The 25,331-nt window shown below is 40.4% G+C and overlaps 2 protein-coding genes across 2 annotated transcripts; both read left to right on the forward strand.

The window, feature by feature from the left end:
- Nucleotides 1-12,143: 12,143 nt before the first annotated feature.
- abhd13 (abhydrolase domain containing 13) lies at nucleotides 12,144-18,722 on the forward strand. Its single transcript, XM_037789940.1, has 2 exons — nucleotides 12,144-12,541; nucleotides 14,031-18,722. The coding sequence occupies exon 2, from the start codon at nucleotides 14,065-14,067 to the stop codon at nucleotides 15,118-15,120; it is 1,056 nt and encodes a 351-aa protein (XP_037645868.1). The 5' UTR covers nucleotides 12,144-12,541; nucleotides 14,031-14,064; the 3' UTR covers nucleotides 15,121-18,722.
- Nucleotides 18,723-19,090: 368 nt separating this feature from the next.
- On the forward strand, nucleotides 19,091-23,895 carry tnfsf13b (TNF superfamily member 13b). The gene is made up of 6 exons (XM_037789941.1): nucleotides 19,091-19,659; nucleotides 19,773-19,896; nucleotides 21,398-21,454; nucleotides 21,730-21,854; nucleotides 22,792-22,942; nucleotides 23,153-23,895. Exons 1-6 carry the CDS (start codon nucleotides 19,426-19,428, stop codon nucleotides 23,263-23,265), a joined length of 804 nt encoding a protein of 267 aa, XP_037645869.1. The 5' UTR covers nucleotides 19,091-19,425; the 3' UTR covers nucleotides 23,266-23,895.
- The last annotated feature ends 1,436 nt before the right edge of the window (nucleotides 23,896-25,331 follow it).

A 25,331-nucleotide genomic window follows, 5' to 3' on the forward strand; every position in this document is an offset into this window, starting at 1 on the left:
TGAGCCCTTACTCCGCATCGTCTATCTTTCTCATCACACAGACTGGCCGACCTCAGATGACTTTGCAGACACGCTCTGCAGTCTACCAGTCACGTGTGAATCTCTCCCCCCCTCTCCCTGTGGTTGCTTGTTCTACTTCTGATCACAGCACACACATCTGTGCTTCTCCTGGCAATCTAAAATCTACGCCTCGGTGAGACAATCAAAGGAGGAGCGCCATCCATTAGCAACTGTTCACAAGTTGCTTCTTAGATGCGCCACTGTAAATTCAGTTAACCTGGGGCCATGTTAAATGTAAAGATTGTGTCACTGTTAATTGTGTTATCCGCCTATTTGCAGCTCTGCTAATTGCTCCCTAAAAGCTGCTTTGATGTGAAGGATGCTTGCCTCCTCTACAGCAGCAACACACACACACACACACTTGTGACCTCCTTCCTTCCTAAACAACCACCCTCTTTTCTCTCTTGGACACTTATCCGTCTCTCTCCATTAGTCATGCTCCTCTCTGTGAGCCTCTGTAAATATCTGCCACAGACAGAGTAAAGTTCAGAAAAAGGTCAAAAGTGATAAAATCTTCCACTGTGTCTCAGTGTAAAAGCAGAGTTTGAGAAAGTGTTCCACCTCGGTGTATCATGGTTTCATCAGCTGAGATTATAGGACAGCAGCAACATGATCTGCCTTCATTTCTTTCTGACACCTTGTTTATCAAGCATGTAAACCATTTGCTCTAACCATTAAACAGAACCCTCTCAGCAATGATCCATGGAAGAGCATCAATCCTTTTCACCGTGATCCTGTGGGCTCGCTGGAGCTGTGATGCATTGCACCGCTGACATGCTCAATTTACAGGAAGGAGACGAGGGGAAAATAAATGATATGCTGAAATTATGGCTATATAGTTAAATCAATCAGCTCGAGGAGATCGGCATCATCTGATTTTGCGAGCTCCCATCATGCAGCGGGGCTAACTTATGGGGTCACGGCGAGGTCATGGCTGTCGCCGCAGTGATACACCAATCAAGCCGGGGCCCTGCAGAGCCGAGGCCTGGGGAACATAAATCAACCGCATTGACTGCCACTATGTACTGCTGGGTGGTGAACTAACACACACACGCGCACGCACACACACAGTAGGACAAATAAGCTATACCTCATTTATCCAGGTATCACACACTGCCATCAGGATGCACCCGTTCACACACACACAGATACAGAACACCCAGCTTTCTGCTAATTCCTCCCATTAACAGTGACATTTAAAGATATCTCCCCAGTGCACAGCCGCCAGTGGAAAGTACCTTTTCATTAAGCTCTTATTGTGTGGGCCTCAGGGGTGAGGACGGGAGGTGTCTTCCTGTGTGTGTGTGTGTGAGAGAGAGAGAGAGAAACAGCTTGAAACAGACAACAACTAAGAGCCAAGTGTGGAGATAGATAGGGGAAGATGAGGAGGGGAGGCAGTGATAGATTGTCCAGATTCACAGGTTGAAACTATTGTCTTTAAATCACAAGACTCCCCTGAGCAATGGCTATTACGCTGACTTACAGTACTTCAGGGTCATATGACTGTAGAAAGGTGAGATATAGGAAGCCAGACGCATATATCACCACATGGACTTGTATGTTGGCCCTACCTCTCAGTCATTTTTCTCTCTCACTGTAGTCCCTTTTTCTCATGACCTCCTCTATTGAGCCCTTTCTTCCTGGAGTATTACTGTGTATGGGTAAATATGTCCCATTTTGAAAACGGCATGCTGTGCTATCTAATTACTCCCAGGTCATTTACTCTGATTGTATAGCAGCCACCTTATGTGACCTGCTGTGTGCTTGATGGACGTATAAATGGTGGCATTGGTCAGTCAGTACAGTGCAACAAGATCTTAATTGCATGGATAACTGTTGAGTCTGTGGTGCCTATGAAGCATTGTTCCAGTGTTAGTAGACTTATTTGCCCCCAGCTGGGCTATTAGTCTTTATTTGCAATACACTGCTGCAGGGATCTCTTTAGAGCATGACCTGTTGACACACACTGATGAATAAGTGCATTCCTCTCCCACTTACATCGCATCAAGCATTACTTTCAAGGCTATGATAACGTGCATTATTAAATGACAATGTCTGTGCTATTTATAAGAACCCGTCTTGTAGTCTGCAAGCTTTTATTCCAGTGGGAATAAGTTTTAATACGTCATTATCGTATTTAATCGTTAAAGGTGCGGTGTGTAGGATCTGGCGTTATCTAGCGGTGAGGTTGCAGATTGAAACCGTCTGAAACTTCTCCCGTGTGCCAAGCACGTATGAGAACTACGGTGGCCGAGGCGTGAAAACGCAAATGGCACTCTCTAGAGCCAGCATTTGGTTTGTCCATTCTGGGTTACTTTAGAAATCTGGCGGCCAGTTCCGTGAAGAGGACCTGCTGTACATATAAACGATTTGTATTTTCAGGTGCTGTCCACTAAAGAATACATACTTATTAATATTATATTCCATTTCTGCCAAGTGAGCCTCCTAAATGTTACACACTGTTCCTTTAACTTAAGCTCCATTTTGTATTATGAAAACACCATTTATCTGCCTTATTTATCAGCTTTACATACAAGTTCACTTAAGGTCGAAAAAACTAAATTTGGAAGAAGATTCTTCACTCTTTCTGTTTAAAACCCACCATTTTTGCTCATCCACATGCCCATACAAACACACACTCGCGTGTACAAACATTTGTTAAATGAGAAATGAAAGATGGCCTTTCCGTCCCCACAGGATAAAACAGTAACCTATAATCTGGACCACGACCCTGTCTTTTTCTACTGGTGTCCACAGTCCACATGTCCTCTGGTATCAGCTCAGTCAGGAGTGATCTCCCAAAACAACTCAAACAATCACTTATTAGGCCTACCGGTCTGACTGACCTTCACAAAGTGGCCGGGCTTTCTCTAAATTGAGTGAATTTGCTCTTTAAGTGGATAGCGGTTCACAACATGACCATATATGCACTCAAATTCCTACAGTTTACCCCACCTTTAGAAACCTTGTGACTTCTCTTAGAAGTGTATAAATGTGGCTGCATTTTTCAAGGACAGTGGGTTCTACTTCTCTGCAGAGACCGAAGTCTCCACAGGCTACATTGAACACATTGTAATTACAGCTTGCCCTTGATGTTGCACTTTTTCAAATAGGGATCGCTGCTGACACTATTTCATGGTTTCACCTCCTTCGAAAAGAAAATGTCCTTCACAGAGATGTGTGTTTAGGCTTTTCCCAACGTGATGAGCTCTGGGCACAAGTTAGTGTAACCGGGATTAATAATGATAACGATGATGAGGATGAGTATTACAGAGCGTGGGGGCAGCTGAGGTGGTTACTGCCTCAGAGGAATAGTTTGACATTTCATGAAATATGATTATTCTCTTTCCCGCTAAGAGTTAGACGAGAAGATCGATACCACTCTCTTGTCTATAGCTGGAAACAGCGGGTGATTAGCTCAGCAAAAGACTGGAAGCGGGGGGAAAAGAGCTGGCCTAGCTCTGTCCAAAGTTCAAAAATACGAAGACCTGCACTTCTAAAGCTCACAACATGTTAATGAGTGAGATTCAGGGGTGCTGCTTTCTGCACTTTGGAGAGAGCCAAGCTAGCTGTTGTCTCCTGCTTCCAGTCTTTAGGCTCTAATTGCCTCTTCCTGGTTTGAGCTTCATACTTATTGCACACTCATGAGAGTGGTATCGATCTCATTTAATAATGTCAACCTATTCCTTCTATGGTGACTCTGTCCTGGAAGAGGAATCCCTCCTCTGTTGTTCTTCCTGAGATTTATTTTTCTCTGTTAAAGGGATTTTTATGTTTGTTGTATTTTTTCTTTATCCAAATCGAGGGTCGACTGTAAAGCCCCTCGAGGCAAATTAGTGATTCAGGATTGGACTATATAAATAACATTGACTTGACTTGATCTGACAAAAGCTAGCATTTGTACTTTAAAAAAAACCACACTTAGATGAATTGCATTAATAAACCACTTGAAGGCAGCTTGATTTAGCAGCTCTGGCAAATGATGTTACCACCGTGGAGGCTGTTCAAGGTGTCTGGAGAGCCAAAGAAAGCCTTCTCTGAAAGTCATCTTTTTCATCTTTATTTTTGGCACAGTGGCCAAATGTGCTAATTATCTATCTCTACCATCAGAGGAGGTTGGGCAAACACCGGGAGATTAATGATTGGCTTAGGATAAGATCATTCACACTGTAAAAATGCTGCAGGTATGATGGGAACATTTTAGGCAAAGTGGTGACTACTCTTCCTTAAAGCTTCAGGAGGCAGAATGTTTTTGGGCATCATTGGGCAAAAAAATAACCTTTCAGCATATTGTAATTCAAGTGTTCTGAGAGATGACTAGACTTCTGCAACTCCTCATGTCTCTGTTTTCAGGCTTTAAAAAATCTAGCCCGTGATGTGAGACTTTGGTCAATCACAGGTCATTTCAGAGAGAGCGTTCCTATTGGCTGTTTATTCAACCGAGGCAGCTGTCAGTCACTTGCAAACTCCTGTTTCGCTGTAAAAGGAGGAAGTTTGCTCCGGCTGGTGCGCGGTGCTTGGTATTTCCTCAACTGATCTCAACATGGCTGCCGGGTCACAAACTTTCTCATTTTACAGATAAACACTATACTACAAGATGTTTCTGAAAACATTTTATGTGATAAATAGGCATTACAGTAACAGAATATTGATTCATATTTGGTCAGCACTACCTAGTTTGACCGTTTGATTGGAGTTTGCGAATGATTGGCAGCTGCTCAGAGACGACAGCCTCCAGCTCGGCTCTGATTGGTTGTCTTCCTCCGGTCTGTGAGATCTGAGGGACCTGCTACAGTAGGTACATATGTAAAAAAGCATGTATGAGAGATGGGCTGGAGTCAGGCCATTCGGTTATTCCAAAACTAATTAAAAAATCTTAAAATCAATTCTGAAACTGATGCAATCGCTTTGAAATAGGAGTTTTGGGCTCTCTGTCTGGTCTTTGTCAGTACTTGAGCTGCTGCGCTCTGAACAAACTGTTGGCTCTCTGTCTTGTCTTGATTCAGCTGTAGGAAGTTGTGTGACATCCATACATTTATGTCATATAAACACTGCTCTAACCCTGTTTACCGCTGTTACTCCTTTATTACTTCACTGAATGGCTTTGGTTTGGGATGGCTCTTTTTTTAAGTCACCACTCCCTGCACTTTAGCAAGACAGGTCACACATTTCACACAGGAGCACACACACACACACACACACAGGCACATGTGAGTACGCACAAACCTATATCTACAGGTTAATTAGAGTGATAGATATCATCATAGGTGAGACAGAAGGTTCATTTGCAAGGGAAATGAGGGAAATGTAGCCTTTATTAAATATCTGCCTCTTCACCACAGGAGGCCGTCTAATTGCTGCCTGAGACATACAGCAATTTCCACCCAATTTATTCTTGGCGGTCATGGTGAGCAGGGCACTCTTTGCCGCATGCCCACAATGCAAGGTAGGCCTGACTATTTCACTTAGCTGATTAGGCCATCACTGTACAACGTGCAATCTCATTAAACCTCATTGAGTGACACTAGAATGCAGCTGTAAGAGCAGCAGCTCTTCCTTTGTTAATTATGACTCGTCATGAAAGGGGAAAAAAAGGCAGTTTAATAATGTTGTACTGCTGTGACATGTAACTGCTGGCTGTATCTGCCCCCCTCCTCTGTGATGTGTTTGAAATGAAGAGTTGCCATTATGAAGCTGTCCTCTCTGACTCAAAGCAACGCTCTGTCTCCAAGGTGACAACACATTTATTGTAGCCATGGACACCACATCTATCACCCCGTGCATGGCATTCAGTGACTTGCAAATCAAAGAGGCATCACACATGATGATGTCAGATGAGCCGCTCAACTATGTCTATCACAAACAACGGCAAAAAAAAAAATGCAATGACAGCAACTCTTATACACTATAAAGTCGCAGCACCAAGTCAAAAAAGATGCTGACTGACAGAGAAATCAATGTGTATCGGTTGCTCGGCTATTGGGTGCGTGGCGTGAGGTGAATGACAAGCGTGTCCCTTTGGCCTGATGATATGATATTCCCAGCGAGGTCATCACAGTCACTGTAGCAGCTCTGAATTTGTATTATTGAGCTCAGGCCCTCCAGCTGTTTGGAGTGCTATATTTCAAGTAATTGAGTCGTGGGATACGGGAGTTGAGCCACAGAGTGTGCTTGTATGAGTGTGTATGAGAGTGTCAGTGTGTGTGTGTGTGCGTAATAGATGTTTTGACTGGCATGTCAAAGGTAATTGAGTCGTAGATAAGAGAGAGTGAACTTGCCAGCTGTCAGTCTCTTATAAGCTGAATCCATCAGAATGCAGCACTCCCTACAACCTAAAGAGACAAGTGAGTGTGTGAGTAGGTGTGTGTGTGTGTGTGCATATCTGCAATGCACTCTGACTGGTAGGAACCAGTCAGGGCTGCAGCCATTGAAAAGGCCACAACACTATGATTCTGTGTAACGTTTGAACATGGACGTAATCTTAAAGTCAATCTGTTCAAGTTGAAGAAATACAGTCCATCATCCTCCTTTCTCATTTACTGCGAAGAAACTATTTTCCCTTTAAAGGCGGGCTTGCTATGTTGAGAAACTAGCAAGATCCAACCAAAAAAAACAGCCCAGTGTTGCCAACTCTTTTCCAATAAAAGTAGCTAGCAGCACTAGCTCCAAAAGTCCCTAAATCGGAGAGACTTCCAGTCACGTATGTGATGGTGACAGGCTGAATGTAGAGTCCTCCTAATCCCTAAATTAACTACAATTATAACATGATAAACGCTGTAAATAAAAAATCTGAAATGATTAATATATCCGGCGTGGAATGATATGATATGATCTGGATCAACAATGAAGAATTTCAATGGAAGAAAACAAAAGAAACAGTAAGATGTCCGCACAGCCGACAGACTCATATACCAAAACGACACAGCTTTGGGAAGAGGACGGCGAAATGAAACACCTAGTTATCGATCTGAAAAACTGGATGGAGCTCAGAGTTGGAGAGATGCACGAGTTGGACATCTTTCAACACCGATTAAACTGCTGACACGGAAGTTGAATGAGATGGAAGATAGATTACCTGGAAAGTAAGTCCAGACAAAACAACACACGCATCTTAAAAATTTCCGAAAAAAAAGTGAAGGAAATAACATGACAGGGTTCCTGAAAACTCCCTAAATCTAGTGAGAAAGTTATTTTTTTTTGTGAGAGCATTTGATTAATTGATTGCTGTCGGGATGTAAAGAGAATTTCCATAAATATAACAAAAATGTTTTTGAAGAAGATTACCACCCGTAGCTTTAAGGGTCATTTTCCAAATAAATTCTTACATAAAATTGAGTTCAGTGAGTGTTTTACCAACAAAAATGAAAATAAACATCTGCACATATGCCGAAACCATTTGTGTTGCTCCCTGTTGTGCGAAAATACAATACGCCTGAATACCAAATCCTGCAGTTTGCCTGGTAGATTGTCCACAGGTCAACCACAAGATATAGATTCACATCTTTCTGTTGAGATTATAATTTGTCCACGTACCTCCAGAACAATGAGCTGTTATCATACCGTCACATCATTGTATTTGTGTGGTCACATCATCTCCTCCAAAGTTGTACATAGCAAACCTAACCTCACCTGCATCTGTGCTGCAGTTTTGCAGCTCATTATTGCCAGTGTCAGCATTTCCGCCTCAACAATAATGAATACACATTACCCATATGCTTTCACACACAGGCTAAATTTTAGGTGACTTAATTTTGGTAGTTTTTATCTAACAGAATAGAAGCATGCTCCATCCAGGGTTTTGATGCTGACTTTGACACCACAGAATCGAATCAACGAACCTCAAGGACAGAGCTGAACGGCCAACAGCTGTGCTGGTCTGCACATAATCTGTCTGTCTCCTCCAAGGTCACACTGAGTGTGAGCAAGATGTTAAATACAGCAATACCATCAGTCAACCTGGGAAGAGGGAAAAACATCAACATATATATATTATTCAAATGTGTATTTAACAAGCCTTATGCTTTTTTATTTTCTGATGAGTTGGATAGATCATCAGATGATTGTACGTAAAGTTTATGTCATTGCCAGTGCGAAACAGTCACAATCAGACAGATCAAATCCTTGTCCGCTGTTCGTTTTGTTGATCTCACCTTATACAGTAAAAGCCACTGTCAGAGCCTGTTGTCAGGCTATTTATAGGTGTTATCAGTCGCTATAAGCTTCATAGATGTGAGTCAATAGGGGCCCACTACACCCAATAGTAGGTTTTATCATCTATTCACATGGTAGATCACCGAAAGAAGGTATAAAAGAACACAACAGCGACCTCTAATGACCGTAGTAATTATGACAGGAGCAGAAGCAGAAGTCAGGTGCTGTAGTATAGACATAATGGGTGAAGGTTGGGGACGATGCATGGGACACAAACCACAGGGTTTTTACCCAGAACACCGGAGTGCGCATCCCGTGTGAAACCAATAATGTGTACTTGTCTTTGTGTTCGTAGTTATTTTAACCCAAAACACTATGTTTTTCCCTAAACTTAACAAAGTGTTTTTTTTTTGCCTAAACCTAAAGAAGCCTTTTTCGTTTGTGTTCAAAATGTGACATTTCATTCAGTTTTATAATGTGTTAGAACGTTTTGCTTTTAAGTTTCACTTTTACTTTTACAACGTAGTAGGCCCCTAATGACCCTAATCTATGGTGGTATTTAATGGCCTGATAACAGTCGAATCGGGTGCCCTACGTTGAGTCACTCTCCAAGGTAAACGGGAAGTGAGATGTAGTGTCCAGGTTAACATGCTTTCTGCCCTTGCCGTCCTTTCATTGAAGGACATTTCATTGAAGGACATTTCTCTCAGCAGCCTACCTGCCAGCAGAGTGTTATGGCTGTCACTTCTGCAATTTGACCCACTTTTGTAGACTGTAAGATGTGTCAATTCTGGCTCCACCAACACATAAAAAACATGTTTTTATAGTCTGCTGTTGAGATCAAAGCAGCAGGGTAACATAGTCTGTCAAGTTATATTTATATTAGGAAACAAATTCATTAAAATAGTCTTTAGCTTTGAGAACCTACTTTCCAGGAATCTAGCTTTATAGTGGCCTGTGCTGCTTCTTATAGGCTTATCAAGCCTATTTTAGATTGTTCATGAAGCATCCCACTAACTTTCATTTGGGGATTTTACTTTTAACCTGTAAAATGTACCTTCACTTAGTGGATTTTCTAGATTATTTTCTTTACAAGAGCAGCACCTGGTGGGAAAAAAATAGAATAGCACATGTAATGGTGATTGCTCAATTTCAGATCATCAGACCACTGATTTTAACACGCAGCGTGCAGTATTGTGTGTGACACAACGTTATAGATATTATATGATTGATATGAGACATTAGTAGTGGTTGCTGCTCTCTTAATTATGATATTTCAACCAGCTGCAACACTGTTTAAAAGAGTGCTGACCATATTTTTTAGCGAAACTGTGTGGAAATAATTTTGAGACAGTTGAGACATTACTTGGAGCAACCTGTAGTTTGACTCTGGATTATCATGGAGAGAACACATTCAAAACATTGTGGATTAGTGTAAAAAATAGTTGTAAATGTGATGAGATGGTCCGAAGGGTTGGATTTGGGAGCTGATTTTGCATCCTTCAAATATATACATGTATTTAGATCATGGATAAATTATGGGAGGGTAGTTTATGGCTCTGTGTCAGAAAGTGTACTTGGAGGATTAGATGTGATCCAGGCCTGGGCTCTGAGCGTAGAAGCAGTAAGAACTTCACCTCTGTATGCCCTACAAATGGAGACAGGAGAAATGCCCCGTGTTTATGCAGAAAACAGCTCCTAATGAACTATTGGATGAATTTGAGAAGTCATGGATATAGTCAAACAACCAAAAAAAGTGCTAAGGTCCTGCTGGGAAAGGGAGAAACCACTAATATCAATGTAAATTTGGCTAGACAGGAGATGCCGCAGCGAGAGACTTGGGAGTAGCCTATATGAAAAGGAGTTTTGTCCAACTGTGATATGGCCTATAATCCCTGTGTGGTTACTTTAAACTTTGTTGGTAGATTTGGAATTACTTCAAATAAAAGGGCAGATTTTGTTAGTTTGATTTATAGTTATAAGGAATGTAAATATACAGATTATATGTAGGTTTTTACAGATGGGTCCAAAGATCCAGATAATAGAGGTTCTGCAGTTTCAGTTCCTATTTTGATGGTCAAATTAAACCAAACAAATGTCTGTATGTGGTGACTTAGTCAATGCTGTGTCCAGAATTAAGTCATGTGCATCCAGTAGCTAATCACAAGGACTTACTATCAAATAATGGCAATATATGGCTATTCAAGAGTAATAAAACAGGGCACTGAGGTCATATAAATTTGGGTTCCTGCTCATACGGGACAAACTAGACAAACAAGCAGTTAATAAAGCAGACATCCATATTGACCTTTAAAAATCAGAGGGAAAAGGCATTGTATGGAAGAAAAATAAAGAGTGGCAACAGCACTGAGATCAGGAGATAAGAGGAATACATTTACATTTGATTAAAAATAGAGTGGGTGTTGTGAGGAATGGGGGAGGAAAGAAAAAAATGGAGATAAAAATGACTAGGCCTACATTAACAATAGCCATAGGTCATAGGTCAAATGTCAAAGGTCAACTTTATTATCCTGCAGGGGGAAATTCATATAGTCACACAGTACAGGAAACACAGAACAGCACGCTCATTAATTTGCTATAAATTATAAAATTGTGCCCTATCATTGAAAAGTGCATATGTACCGATAGGGACCATTTGCGCCAATAAAATAAGCATATTGTGTACATTAATTCCACCCATGTTAACTTTGGGCCAACAGAAACTCTGATATGATTGTGACACACAGCAATATGTTCATTATTTTTAAGCTGAAGCACTTACTGAAAGTCCGCTTTGGACTGATAAATTTAAATATCTGGATTTATTAGGACTATGCCAATCTTGCTACTATTCATTTTCTGAAAACTTTTAAGATCAATTACTTTAAATATAAATTAGATTATACATTCTGCCAGTCCAAATGCAATTTGAATAAAATCGCCCTCTGTTTAAAGATATATCAGTGGTATCTACATTAAATGTACTAATAAGGGATAATCTAATTTTATGTCATCTTATCTTAACATGATTCAAATTGAAATGTGTTTCTCTTCATCAATATGAAACAGGTCTGAAGTAGCCAGGTCATCAGACTTTTAAATAGATAATTCATAGGACACCTTCTCACACAAAAAGTGCAATAAACAAGTGCAATACCTCAATCATACATCTTATACTGTATATACTGTATATGTTCTTAATATTGTACTTGTATAACCGTCGTGACAGTAAACATCTTGAATCTTGAGTCTTGAATCTTGAAGTATTTAGGTTGAAAAGTTTTAGAATACAAATAGTAGTTTGAGGACTAGGAACCCTTGGCCTAAAGGATGTTTAATCAGCCACCTAAGGGGAGGACTGATGGGAGAAAACCTGTCAAACCGGACACTGTATGACTTAACTAACTCCAGAAGATGTCAGTATTGCAACACTTAGGATGCCAACTGCTGGTAAACTTCAAAGAAGAAGAAGAAGAAGAAGAAACCTTTCTTCACTGCAAAAAGACATTACAGCACCAGTTTTACTTGGGAAAGGAGAAGGAAAAGCTGTGATTAAAAGGAACGGAGTTGAGATATGGCAGAAAAGATGGGAGGAGGACCAGAAAGGAAGGAGATATTTCAAAATACAAAAGTCGGTCATAACAAAGACGTATAAAGAAAGGAACAGAAGGGAAGAAATCATCATAACAAGACTCAGACTGGATCACACAGGTCTTAATGGCACTTTGGCTTTAATGGGGAAAAGGAACAGTGACAAGTGTGGGGATTGTGGTGTTAAAGAAAATGTGGAGCATATCCTAATTCAATGTAAAAAGTATAAGGCTGAAAGAAAAAGATCAGAGAGGAGGGACGTGATTGGGATCTGATGGGGATACTGGGAACAGAGGGTGAGGGGGTTGAAGGCATTATTAATGTTCTTAAGACACACAGGATTGGTGGATAGAATTTAAGAGTAGGAGTAAAGAGCAAATGACATGATGTTACACACTCTTGTACAGTAGGTGGCGGTATGCACCTTAAAGTTGGTTGCGATCCGCCAGAAACCGAGAGAAGAAGAAGAAGAAGAAGAAGAAGGAACCTTTCTTGCGCTGCTGTGAGCCCAACACGGAACTTAAGAGTGTTACACCCACACTAGTACCGCTAATGCTAACGCTAACAGCTGTGTGGCTAGCCTCGCCGGTTCCTGCTGAGTGTTCACCTCCCGTTTCTCCCCAGTTCAACTCTCACTGTACTTTAACTAACCTCTGCAGAGCTGCATGACAGAGACCGAGCTGTGTGTGTGTTACTGTTTAGTGAAACATCCATGAAGCGATGAAACGATGAGAGGAGGGTGAGTACTGAAGCTACATGCTAACCAACCGGAGAGCAGCTAGGTGGCTAACTAAGCTAAGCTAACTAGCTAATGTCAGCTGTTTTTAGTCAATGAATATATAAAAGAGGCTCTTCAGGTTTTGTTTATAGCTATAGCTTTAAAGCCTGGCTCGCCGTCTCAGAAACAGCTCGTTTTGACAGTCCATAAATAGGTTGCTTCTTAGTATTATTTATTATTTTATGGACCTAGCTGTCTGGAATGATTGAAAACGATATCTATTGTTGACGTCAGCTGAATAACATTAACATACCTGTCACAGCTGTCTTGTTAGTGGTAGCTAACTGTTAGGTGTTTTCCAGCAGCTGTCATCATCTCTTCCTTGTCTCTGGGTGGGGTCAAGACATTATTCAGTCTTGTAATATCTATAAAATGTATCCTCATTTGTACCCAGCAACATGCATTTATTATTGGTGGTGTATTTCTGAGACCCACAACTGCATACTTGCTAGTTAACATCTGTTTCTACTCTGGGCCACACCTGGTTAGGTCAAGTTGGGTGTTTTCAGTTCATCTAGAGTTGGTGCCCACCGGCCCTTGAATTAGCTCAACACATTTGATATACACCTGAACGGGCGTGTCTGTAACAGACTGTACTTGTCAGTATTTACCTTTCAATATACACCTATTACTATGTGGAATATGAATAGAACAGGACTGCAGTCGTCAAACCTTATTGAGTGCATCCACTGTTTGGACAAACAATAATGGCTGGACATTTTGAATATCAGTCATTTCTGGCATAAATATACCAGATATTCAATAGTTATAAGATCAGATAAGATATGCCTTTATTAGTCCTGCAGTGGGGAAATTTGCATTGTTACAGCAGCAAAAGGGATAGTGCAAAAAACAAGATGCATCAGCTTACACAGTAAAAAAAGAGCTAAACAAAGTGTAACAAAATATGAACCATTTAAATAGAAGGAAGTATAAAGATAGGAGCAGTATATACAGTATTGATAATAAAAAGACTATTAACAAAATTGCACAAGTGGAAAATGATATTGCACAGTGAGAATGAAATTAATGAATGAAATTCCACCTGAAATATCAGGTTATTGTCAGTTATATTCTCAAATATGAGAATTTGTTGTTTTTCCTCTTATTGACATCATTTGAATCTAGGTTTTTACATTGTTAGATTGACTAAGCATTTGTAACCATCTCTTTGGGCTGTGATGGGTATTTGTCATTATTCTTTATTAAATAAACAAACAAATTGGCTAATTGATAATGAACTTAATGTGCATTATTATGTGCTGATGCTGGCCACATGTTCTGGATCTAATTAATTAAATAATTAGGGTTTCTTGTCAGACCATTTCTTTATAGATTGACTGAAACTTAAGATGTTTTTCTAAATCCTTTCCTTGATCATGTACAATTATATTCAACTTTCTCTTCTCTCCCCTGTACTCTTTCCTTGGCTCTCTCTCTGTATTTGCAGAGTGTGCGTCGCGTGACTCAGCTCTTGTGTAGCCATGGAGAAGCCCTGGAGGCTGTGGGGGGCGATGGAGCGTTGTACCCTGACTCTGGCCTCCTGGTCCTGGGGTGCTTGTCGAGTCTCCCTTTTGGCCCTCATCCTCACCTTCCACCTGTATGGAGGATTCTTTCTCCTAGCTCTTATCCTAGCCTCTGTGGCGGGCATCCTCTACAAATTTCAGGACGTGCTCCTCTACTTCCCTGACCAGCCCTCCTCCTCTCGCCTTTATGTTCCCATGCCAACAGGAATCCCTCATGAGAATGTGTACATACGCACCAAGGACGGCGTGAAGCTCAACCTCATCCTGCTTCGCTACACAGGAGGCGACACACCTCCTGGAGTCACCCCTGGCAATCAAAGCAGCCCCACCTCCTCTGCTCCACCTACCATCCTTTATTTCCATGGTAATGCAGGTAATATTGGTCACAGGGTGCCAAACGCCCTGCTCATGCTGGTCAATCTGAAAGCCAACGTGGTGCTGGTGGACTACCGTGGCTACGGAAAGAGTGAGGGTGAGCCCAGTGAGGATGGGCTGTACCTGGATGCCGAGGCCACACTGGACTATGTCATGACCCGTCCTGATCTGGACAAGACAAAGGTGGTACTATTTGGCCGCTCACTGGGGGGTGCTGTGGCTGTGCGCTTGGCGTCAGTCAACCCTCACCGCGTAGCAGCCATTATTGTTGAAAACACCTTCCTCAGCATCCCCCACATGGCAGCGACACTCTTCTCCTTCATGCCCATGCGCCTGCTGCCCTTGTGGTGCTATAGGAATCAGTTCCTCTCCTACCGACAGGTGGCGCTGTGCCGCATGCCCTCGCTGTTTGTGTCTGGTCTGTCGGACCAGCTTATCCCTCCAGTCATGATGAAGCAACTATATGAACTGTCTCCTGCACGGACTAAACGCCTAGCTATCTTTCCAGAGGGCACGCACAACGACACATGGCAGTGTCAGGGCTACTTCGTTGCTTTGGAGCAGTTCATGAAAGACCTGATGAAGAGCCACGCCCACGAGGAGAGCGCTCAGCCCTCCTCCAGTGTCACCATTATCTGAAATAAACGGTCAGGGACTGACTGTTGACTACAGGTTATGGGCTGGAGTAAGCGAAGGCTGTCACGTAAATTGATTAGATGGACTTCATTGATTTTTGGAAAGAATGTACATTTTTTTATGCTTTTGTCTGGGTTTCTATTTTATTTCACTCTTTCTACCTTTTCACTTTCTGTAAATGTAACATATTTGTTCAAATTATTTGACTATTTCAAGGGTTTAAGAGAGGGTAACAATGCCCTCATGGCTTCTTTCGTGTTGCAGCTATGAATGCATGTATTTATGACCATAAATGAATGAAGCCAGAGCATACATGCCCACTCTGTCACAACCACAAAAGATTTGCCGTAATGGGTCTACTGAAATTAATTATGAAAACTGAAACAATTGCTCACAGTATAATGACCATATGAGGACCTACAGTATCACAGTGAAGACTGATTACTAATGGAATTAAAATTACACTTCTTCTGATATACGAAATGAGACACTGATAATATGTAGACCTATACTGTATATATCTTTGTTAATACATTACATTGCACTTATTTTTGTTCAGATTTACCCGAGTGTTGAGTTATGTACGCTAACATCTTCTGAGCAATACTTTGAGGAGCATAAGGATGTTTTTTCTCTTCGCTTTTGGTGAGGATCATTAATATTTAGAGCCCTTGCAACAGCTCAGCATGACATGACATTGTAGTGATTAATATTTATACCCTTGAAAATTTTGTCTGGCAAAATAGCATAAAAACTTGTGCTGCTGAATAATGATATTCAGCCTTAAAAAAAGTGTTGAGTGCTGAGATGAAGTGGTCAGTAAGATAACGTTGACATGTTTGTAACTATCAAAAACAACCTCTTGAAATTTTATTTCCTGTCAAACTACTTCTGTTTCAGTGCGATTTGGATAATCTACAAGATATTCTCCCCGTTACTGCTTCCAGTTCAAACGCAACTAGCACACAGGATAACTTTTACAGTTAAGTTGCTATTTGGCAACGTTGGCTCCTGTAGTTTGGTAAAGAGCATTTGCTCTGTGTGTGTGGTTTTGTTTTTAAAGGATTGGTTCAGATTTTTTTAAGTCTATCTTAGTGCAACACTGTAACACATGCCCATATGTACGCTGAAACGTTAACGGTCGCTGTAATCTTCCCCTCCGTATGCATCCTGAACATGATCATTTGCAATATAAAGCCAAGATAATCTAACAGGAAATGGGGGAGAAAATCTAGTCCCCCATTTTTATCCAAAAAAAAGTATTCCAAAGATGAGCAGAAGCTAATATGAAGCTTCAGCAGTCTGAGTAAGATAAATCAAGTAGGCATTTTCTAAGGTAAAGTCTTATTAAGTAGAATATGTCCTCTTTGTGTTACTGTTCTTCCTCCCAGATCAACAAGGAAATACACACTGGCAAAGGAGAGATTTTGTTTAGAAAGACTCTTATTTTGTCTAACTCAGAGTGAAGTCTCTTAAGTACGGGATTTTGTCCCCCGTCTCTTGCACTCTAATCACACTAGGAAAGGATTTCTTAATGGCCAGTATAGACAGGAATAGGGTTGCAAAAGGTATATTCAAGGTGGAAACTTTCCATGGGAATTAACAGGAATAAAATGGAAATATAGTATTTGCTCAGACATTATTTACCATGTCATATGCAGATAGAAACAACCATTTTACCATATTATATGCAGACATTATCCATTAATTTGCCAAATGGATTAATTAATTTGTCAAATACATACGATGTGAAATGGGCCAAGGGGTGAGTTAGCTAGCTATAATTTGACAATGTGGATTGTGTGCAAAGTTGGGATTCAAATTATTTCCCCACATAGAAACAAGGTGTTAACAAGGTATAAACTGTGTATTTTGCTTTCGGCTACTGGTTAACTGAAATATTGTAAAATAAATATATTCTCCAGTAATATAATCCAGACTTATATTTGGCTCAGACAGTGCAGTAGTACGGGCTGCACATGTGCATGCAGAGGGTTATAATTTTATTGAAACACTATTTAAGGATACTGACAAATGATCTGTACATGTGATGCAAGAGTGTGCTGCTGAATACAGTGCATGGTTACAATTCATTAAATGGGCTTGCTTTTAACCAAAACATGCCATGCCACCCTCCAAAAAATTCAATAATTTCACAATTTTTAAATTTAAACTGTGGAAATTTACGGGACATTCCGCCCGTTTGCAAGTCTAGACAGGAAGAACAAATACAACGACCAATTACTCTGTCAGCACACATACATATGTGAGTATTGTATTAAGCCAGTCTTGAAAACAACCCTGAACCCATTCTTTAAGAACTAAAAATAAAGTGTGAGCATTTTTAATCAAATGTTGTGATGATTTGTTTGCTATTATCAGCACCATAATTGTTAATCTGAGGATTCTAGGTTCTCGTCTCACCCCATGCTTATGTGGCACAATGGCTTTACTCACTTGGAGGGCTTTTAATGAGCTAATTAACCTTTCCTGCACGTCTTCCAGGGGGTAGAGAAGAGCCTGACGATTCAAACACTGTTATCTGCACTTGCTTTCCAAATGCAGCATGCTGCACTGCAGTGGTATTAAAGCCATTTGAATACAGATCTCCTTAGCCATATTCTACTGTTTTCTAAACAGTATGCTTAACAAAATTTAACAAACATCAAAAGACCAAATTTGTTTGTGTCAATGTGAACTTGAAAAATGGTCTAAAGGCTACTATGAATGTAAATTGTGCTCTTAAATTAACAAGTGTGCTTTACAAGAAATAATGTATAGATGGTCTTTTCTCCCTTTTTTGTGTGACTTTTTGCCACTAATTGCACAGAACAGTTTCAGATATTTTTTTGCATTATATCAAATCCATAAACTGAGTTCCATTCATCCCATCATGTGTTGTGCAATCCCACTTCAACCATGTGATTATACACTCATTTTGTTCCACAGGCTTTGTTTGACACACTTCTGCTGTTAGTTTGCATTGCGCCATCTGTTCATTCAAGAAAAGACGTAGAAACTTGTCATCATTCACTTGATTTATTGTTTTGATGGCTGGCCTAAAGCAAAGTCAATAATAACTAGAATATTGCGTTTTTCTATCCTAGCCAAATGTAGTGTTATTGTCCAACACTGTCGATGAAAAGAAATGGAATCAAACCGAATGTCTCTTCATTTTTATAATAAATAAAATCATTTGCCAGGTATTCTTCAAATGCACTATGGGACATATTTGTATATGTTCTTATGATTGTTAATAGAGTGGAATGAACGATGTTGAAAGTGTTGGCATCATTTCAAATTTGGCATTTGCAAGCTGGCATGTGATTACGTTGAGTGCTGACAAATTTCTGTAATGGACCTGCACAGTGTTGATATTATTTGTGTGCATCTACCACGACTATCTGAACAGTCAGACGTCTGAATGACTCATCTTTATCTTCAGTGTGAAGCAGTCAGTTTGAGGTTTGAGGGGTTTTTCCATTTTACTTGTTTGTTTTTTTTTCTATTTCAAAACAATGTCAACAACTTCTTTTGTAAGCACACATTTTCACTTTCTATTTTCTGTACTGTAACATGCAATAAATTGATACATTGAAATTGTTTGTCTTGTTAGTTTTTTTTTTTTGCTTAGCTTTCTTTTTTTAAAAATTTTGTTTATGTAACCGTTATTTTATTTTAATTAATTCTTGTAACCTGGAGTCACTTCACTTTTTTTATTCTGGGAATTGCAGTTTGTTTGTTTTGCCATTTTATGTTGCCGTTCACAGTTGAAGTCAGTTTTGTACTTCCTTCTTTTCTTGGCTCCTCTAGCTGTCAAATTAAAATGTAACGTTTTCATTAATAATGTTTATTTCTCCTCTCTCTCTTTCTATTTCCCTACCAGGCTGTCACTCATCCAACTGCTGACCCGTCCTTCCTGTTTCCACTCTGTAACGGGGATGTGTTTTATCGTTTTTAAGGAGCAAGATAAAGAGAAAGGGGAGAGACGCTTGTCAGGGCTGCTGGTCTGGCAGGAAGCTGTGAGTGTGGTTAGCTGAGCGGAACAGTAGAGGGGAAGCAGTTTTGCCCTTTTTTGTACAGTATTTGCTCTGCGTAGTCCCTCAGACTTATCTGGAACCGGCTACTGAAGGACAAAACGAGAGTTAAGGAAGTCAGTGGTGCTTTTGGATAGGCATTAAGATCAAGCTAGAGGCTCTAGAGACAACATTGATGACAAGCAAACATCCACCGTTCTGTCAGAAGAGAGTCAGTGTAGTTGAGGCCTCAGACTAGTCATGCTGTCAGTGTGAGCTCCCTGGAGATTATATGGGCCCCGCGATGGCAGTTTTGGCAGGTGTGAAGCCTGGGACTGGACAAAGGACAGGTGAAGGGAGGCTGTCCTGGCCAGTTTTCCTGCTGACATTAGCTGCTGTCACCTCCTCCTCTCTTTCAGCTTTGTCCCTGTACCAACTGGTGGCTCTCAGAGCTGAGGTAGAGGGACTCAGATCAGAGGTTTGTCGCAGGAGAGAAGAGGGACGAGAGGCCAAGCATGCAGGCCAGGTGAGAGACAGCTAGTCCTTATAGACGTCCTCATCTGCACAGGATTAAATTAAAGACAAGCATTTTACCAGCATGTGTTGTTTTTCTAAAAAAACTTTATTGTGTCTCTTCAGACTGAGAATATCAGTCAGAGAAGCAGCCAAGAGTCCCTGCACCAACCTGGGCACCAACCTGGGTCTCAACCTGCTGTCACCCTGATGAGGAGGAGAAGATTGGCCTCAGGATCGGAGCCATTGGGTAATATACAGTTCACTGTTAATGTGCGAGATGCCGATATTAGTTGCTTTAGTTTGCATGGAGTGCAAGATTGGTTGTGTTTTACAAATCCATATGTTCACTTGCAAAAAGACTGAAAAGTGATGTAGAAAGTGTGACCGATTGTGACCAATTTCATTTTTAGTTTAAAGGATAATTTTGGTATTTTTCAACCAGGACCCTATTTTTCCATGATTTATGTCTAAGTGACTAATGGAGACGACACTTTCTGAAGCTGGTCCACTATCAGTTTACGTCCACTAAAAGTGCTTGTTTTTACCACTGACAGGCTCAGATTGTTATTATAAGTGTCTGACAACATTATGGAAAGGACCCTACAGAGAAATTAAACTTTTTTCTTTACCATTCGCTTGATCCGTCTCGCTCGGAGAAGCCTCGCTCTGAATCAGAATCAGAATCTTTGTTTATTGATAGGTGTATCAGGTATACACTAGGAATTGGCTTTGGTTCGTTGGTGCAAATAAGCAGTAACAATAGAATAATTAAAATGTTAGAATAAAATAAGAATAAAAATCATCCACATTGTCTTAATCAGCTAAATATTCAGCCATGACAATGAAAATCTTTTAGATAACACTAAGCTACGCTTTCTGTACTCCAACACAACAAACTTTGACAACACCGGTGTCCCGTGTCACTCCTCTCTCCCGTCTGACTCATTTTGCCACGTCTCTTTCGGCAACAAGTCTCATGACACAATGAGGTAAGAAAAACGTTTTATTTCTCTGTTGGGTCCATTGCACAATGTTGTCAGACACTTATAATAACAATCTGAGCCTGTCAGTGGCACAAACAAGCACTTTTAGTGGACGTAAACTGACGGCACCAGGTTGCCCCAAATGATTACATTACAGCTTGTTTAGTGGATGGCGTTTGCAGCGTTCTTCCTCAATACTGGAACAATTTCAGAAAGTGTAGTCCCCATTAGTCACTTAGACACAATAACATGGAAAAACAGGTTGGAAAAATAACAAAAGTTATCCTTTAAGGCGGCGAATTAATGTCTTCAATCCATTCCTTATTGTTATATTTCCTATGCCAAGTCTATTCATATAGCTCAAAATAACAAAACGTCTCAGGGGGCTTTACAGTCTGTACATAACTTCTACCCTTAGACCCGTGATTCAGAAATGGAAAAACATTGTCCGCTTTAAAACAGGCTAAGAGCCAAGTGTGAATGACTCAGCAGCTTTGGTATTAACCACTTGGAAAATAACAAGTCTGATATGGTGAGATAATGCTACCATCCGCTCAAGCTATTTTCACAGGTGTACAGGGCATCAGTATTCACAGTATGCTGTTGCTAAGTGCTGACTTTGTTAATGGAATTTTGCCCAAAGTGGAAAAAAGGGAAGGAACAGAAGGAAGAAGAGAGACAACTATGGAATTACCAATGTGCAGATTGTAAGGAAACCACTGACCAGTATTGACATTTCTAAATTTTTCTCATGTTTCATCACAGTTGCTCAGCCTTGCCTGCAGCTGTTGGCAAACAATAGCAGGAAAACCTTCAGGAAAGGTACAGTATGTTCGACCTGGGCTATGATAGTTTAGTGAGTTGTAATATAATTGAATTTGATGTAGTTTTTATTTGACATTTTACCATTTCATATTAGTTTTGAACTTTGGAAGTTAGAGTTAAAATATATTTCACATTCAAATCTGTATAAACAATTGCAGAAAGCCCAATCAGACTCCAGTAACTGATTCAAAACAGGTTGACTGTTGGGATACATGTTTAGCTTGAATGTGCTTTGACATGTTTTTCTGATACATTCTTATTTCATGGATCAGAATACAACTCGGAGCCTCACACGGGTATCCCCTGGCAGGCTGGGCTGAGGAGAGGCTCTGCCCTGGAGGAGGACGGAGACAGCATGTTAGTCAGAGAGGAGGGCTTCTACTTTGTGTACAGTCAGGTAGGTTGTCTGTTTGCTGCCATTGCATAGTTTTTCCACAGGGAGGCACTGCTAGTCTGTTTGCCAATCATCAGCTTTTACATAGGAGGGGAATGTGTCTACATGCATTGCAGAAAAAAAAAGGGTGTGCTTGATCTAAGCATGCATTTGGTTAACAGACCTTGAAGAAAGGTCAGAAAAAGAAGAGAAAATGCAAATGATGCATGCATAATAAATGAAGTAGCAAATTATTTACCACCCACCTGACTGTTTATACATTTTAAAACTAAGGCTGTCAATCGATTAAAATATTTAATCACACATTTTTTATCTGTTCAAAATGTACCTTAAAGGTGAGATTCGTCAAGTATTTAATACTCTTATCAACATGGGAGTGGGCAAATATGCTGCTTTATGCAAATTTATGTATATTTATTATTGGAAATCAATTAACAACACAAAACAACAACAAATATTGTCCAGAAACCCTCACAGGTACTGCATTTAGCATAAAAAATATGTTCAAATCATAGCATGGTAAACTGCAGCCCAACAGCCAACAACAGCCGTCAGTGTGTCAGTTTGCTGACTTGACTATGACTTGCCCAAAACTGCATGTGATTATCATAAAGTGGGTATGTCTGTAAAGCCCCTTTGAAAATTACTCTGCCAGTTTTTCCTCCGACAAATTTCGCGTAAGTTTGGAGCGTTATTTAGCCTCTTTCGCGACAGGCTAGTATGACTTGGTACCAAGGGATTCCTTAAGTGTTCTAGTTTCATCTGATACCAATATCTTCACTCTACCTGAGCCCATTTCAACCTAAAAAACACAAGTTGTATTAAAGAAATAGTGGTGTTAAAACGAATTTGCGTTAACGCATTATTATCGCGTTAACTTTGACAGCCTAGTTAAAACCCATGCCTCATATACCATAGATTTAACCCAGTGTTTCTGCAGGTCTACTACATGGACAGCACCTTTGCGATGGGTCACGTGGTGATCCGGAGGAAGAGGAACGTGGTGGGAGACGAGCCTCAGTATGTGATCTTGTTCCGCTGCATCCAGAATATGAACCCTGTGTACCCTTACAACACCTGCTACACAGGAGGTGAGTCTGAGTTATTGTTTATGTCGAGCTATGTTCACCCTCTTTTACAACAGCTGTTATGGAAGGTCAGTCAGTGTTTTTCAAGCCCTTAAGCATGTGTGTGTGTGTCTTGGCTGCATATGTGTGTCAATAGTAGGCTATGGTTGATAGTTGTTTGTGGCAAGAAAAACAAAAAACAAAAGGTCTGAAGTGTACATTTGCATCTCTCAGGTATTGTGAAGCTTGAGGTCGGTGACCACTTGGAGCTGCTGATCCCTCGCTCCACAGCCAACGTGTCCCTGTACGGAGACGCCACCTTCCTAGGTGCCGTCAAACTGGCTTAAAGTGCATCATCTCATTCAGGACCCAAGGGACACTGTTGCGATGGTAAAAAGAGGTGCCATAATGGGAGCAATGAGGCACAGCTCTAGTGACCTCGCCTGACTTTAGGTGATGTGAATATGTGAGGTGAGAAGCAGCCATTTCTGTACTGGCTGAATCACAGACTGTGTCTAGCTTTGTTCAGCCTGAGGGGACATGACGGGGACTATGAGTTGATGGCTTAGTCTTTACTCTACTCAAAATGCATGCACCTAGCTACAGCTGTATTATGTTCATTTCTACGACACATCATGAAAGCATTTTGTAAAAACTGTCAGGATCACGCGCTTTTTCTTCATATAATCACCAACACACGGCAAGGTCTGACTTGTGAGATGTGACTTTGCCTGACTTGTAAGAGATGTGTAACTTGTGTGTCATTCTCACACTGTTTTGATCAATAATCTTTCTTCCTGTAAGCAGCAGCAGCATTTCTGTAATAGTTCATCTGCTTTGTTAATTTAGATATCTCACCATAAACAAGAGTGGCCTGATTTATCATCTGAATGCAGTAATTTGAGTTTACCTAACTGATTGAAAATTCAGATGCAATAAAGTGACAGTTCTTTCACAAGATATGACATCATCGAGAATCTGGGGTGGAGGTTGTTGTTCCTTTGTTGGCCACGAGAAGGAAAGACATAAGCGCAGCAGAACATCCTGCCAGGCAGCAGAGAGAGACAAATGGAGCTAAGGTTGAGCGGGAACAGTGGAAGCTCAACTAAAAGTGCCTATTTTTAGATTGTACAGGCAAATGATGTCTGCACACTCAAAGGAGCTGCTGCTCAATGAATTTGTAATGCTGGAGGAAATAGTAAAATGTCCTCAATGGATGGTTCAGCCAGAGGGAGAGTTACTCCTGGGTCAGGATGCAGACACATTTCGACCAATGGATTTCCATGACTGTATACACATTTTCATAACAGAACATTCAGTGAATTCTGTGTATACATGAAAAGAACATATAATATATGGTGTCAGAATTAACCTTCAAAATATTCAGAGTGATATATATATATATATATATATATATATATATATACTGTATATACACACGGGCTGTCAATCGATTAAAATGTAATTACATTTTTTATTTAATCATGGTTAATCGCATGATTGTCCATAATTACCTTGATCGAAAACAATGACAAATATTGTCCAGAAATCCTCACAGGTACTGCATTTAGCAAAACAATATGCTCAAATCATAACATGACAAACTGCAGCCCAACAGGCAACAACAGCTGTCAGTGTGTCAGTGTGCTGACTTGACTATGACTTTGCCCCAAACTGCATGTGATTATCATAAAGTGGGCATGTCTGTAAAGGGGAGACTCGTTATTACCCATAGAACCCATTTTCATTCACATATCTCGAGGTCAGAGGTCAAGAGACCCCATTGTAAATGGCCATGATAGTTTTTACTCGCCAAAAACTTTAGCGTAGGTTTGTTTATTTAACCTTCTTCGCGACAAGCTAGTATGATATGGTTGGTACCAATGGATTCCTTATGTTTTATAGTTTCATATGATACCAGCATCTTCATTCTAGCTTAAAAACTGAGTCCGCCACAACCTAAAAATCGCAAGCTGCGTTAAAGAAATTAGTGGCGTTAAAACAAATTTGCGTTAATGCATTAACTTTGACAGCCCTAATAATAACTGTAACTTTTTAATGGATTTTCAGTGGAATCATGTTATTATTTTATAAAGTTCTGCTGCACAAATTAATGAATCAAAACAGATGTTAATAGGTTTTGTTTTACATATTGTAATAGAATAGTTTTGCCTAATGAAAAGCATAATAGTGGAACACAGTTCACTGCAGTGAAAATCAGTTTGAATTTTTTACCACAAATTAATGACAGGAATTATAGTTTGAATTATATTTCTGTCTGCTATCTGCTGTCAGGGAACAACTAAAACAACCAACTGCTGTAAAAACCTCATTTTTGGATACAGAGGTTGTGCCCAGTGTCAGTCAAGTCGATGTCTATGTTTTGCCTACACACATTTGTACTCGTCCATCT

The sequence above is a fragment of the Sebastes umbrosus genome, chromosome 13, assembly GCF_015220745.1.
Source record: "Sebastes umbrosus isolate fSebUmb1 chromosome 13, fSebUmb1.pri, whole genome shotgun sequence".
Lineage (NCBI taxonomy): Eukaryota > Metazoa > Chordata > Actinopteri > Perciformes > Sebastidae > Sebastes > Sebastes umbrosus.

Coding starts and splice junctions, on each gene's coding strand:
- tnfsf13b (XM_037789941.1), top strand. CDS start 19,426: ATGGGCCCCGCGATGGCAGTTTTGGCAGGTGTGAAGCCTGGGACTGGA. Junction 21,455..21,729: donor CAGGAAAACCTTCAGGAAAG/GTACAGTATGTT, acceptor TTCATGGATCAG/AATACAACTCGGAGCCTCAC. Junction 22,943..23,152: donor CAACACCTGCTACACAGGAG/GTGAGTCTGAGT, acceptor TGCATCTCTCAG/GTATTGTGAAGCTTGAGGTC.
- abhd13 (XM_037789940.1), top strand. CDS start 14,065: ATGGAGAAGCCCTGGAGGCTGTGGGGGGCGATGGAGCGTTGTACCCTG.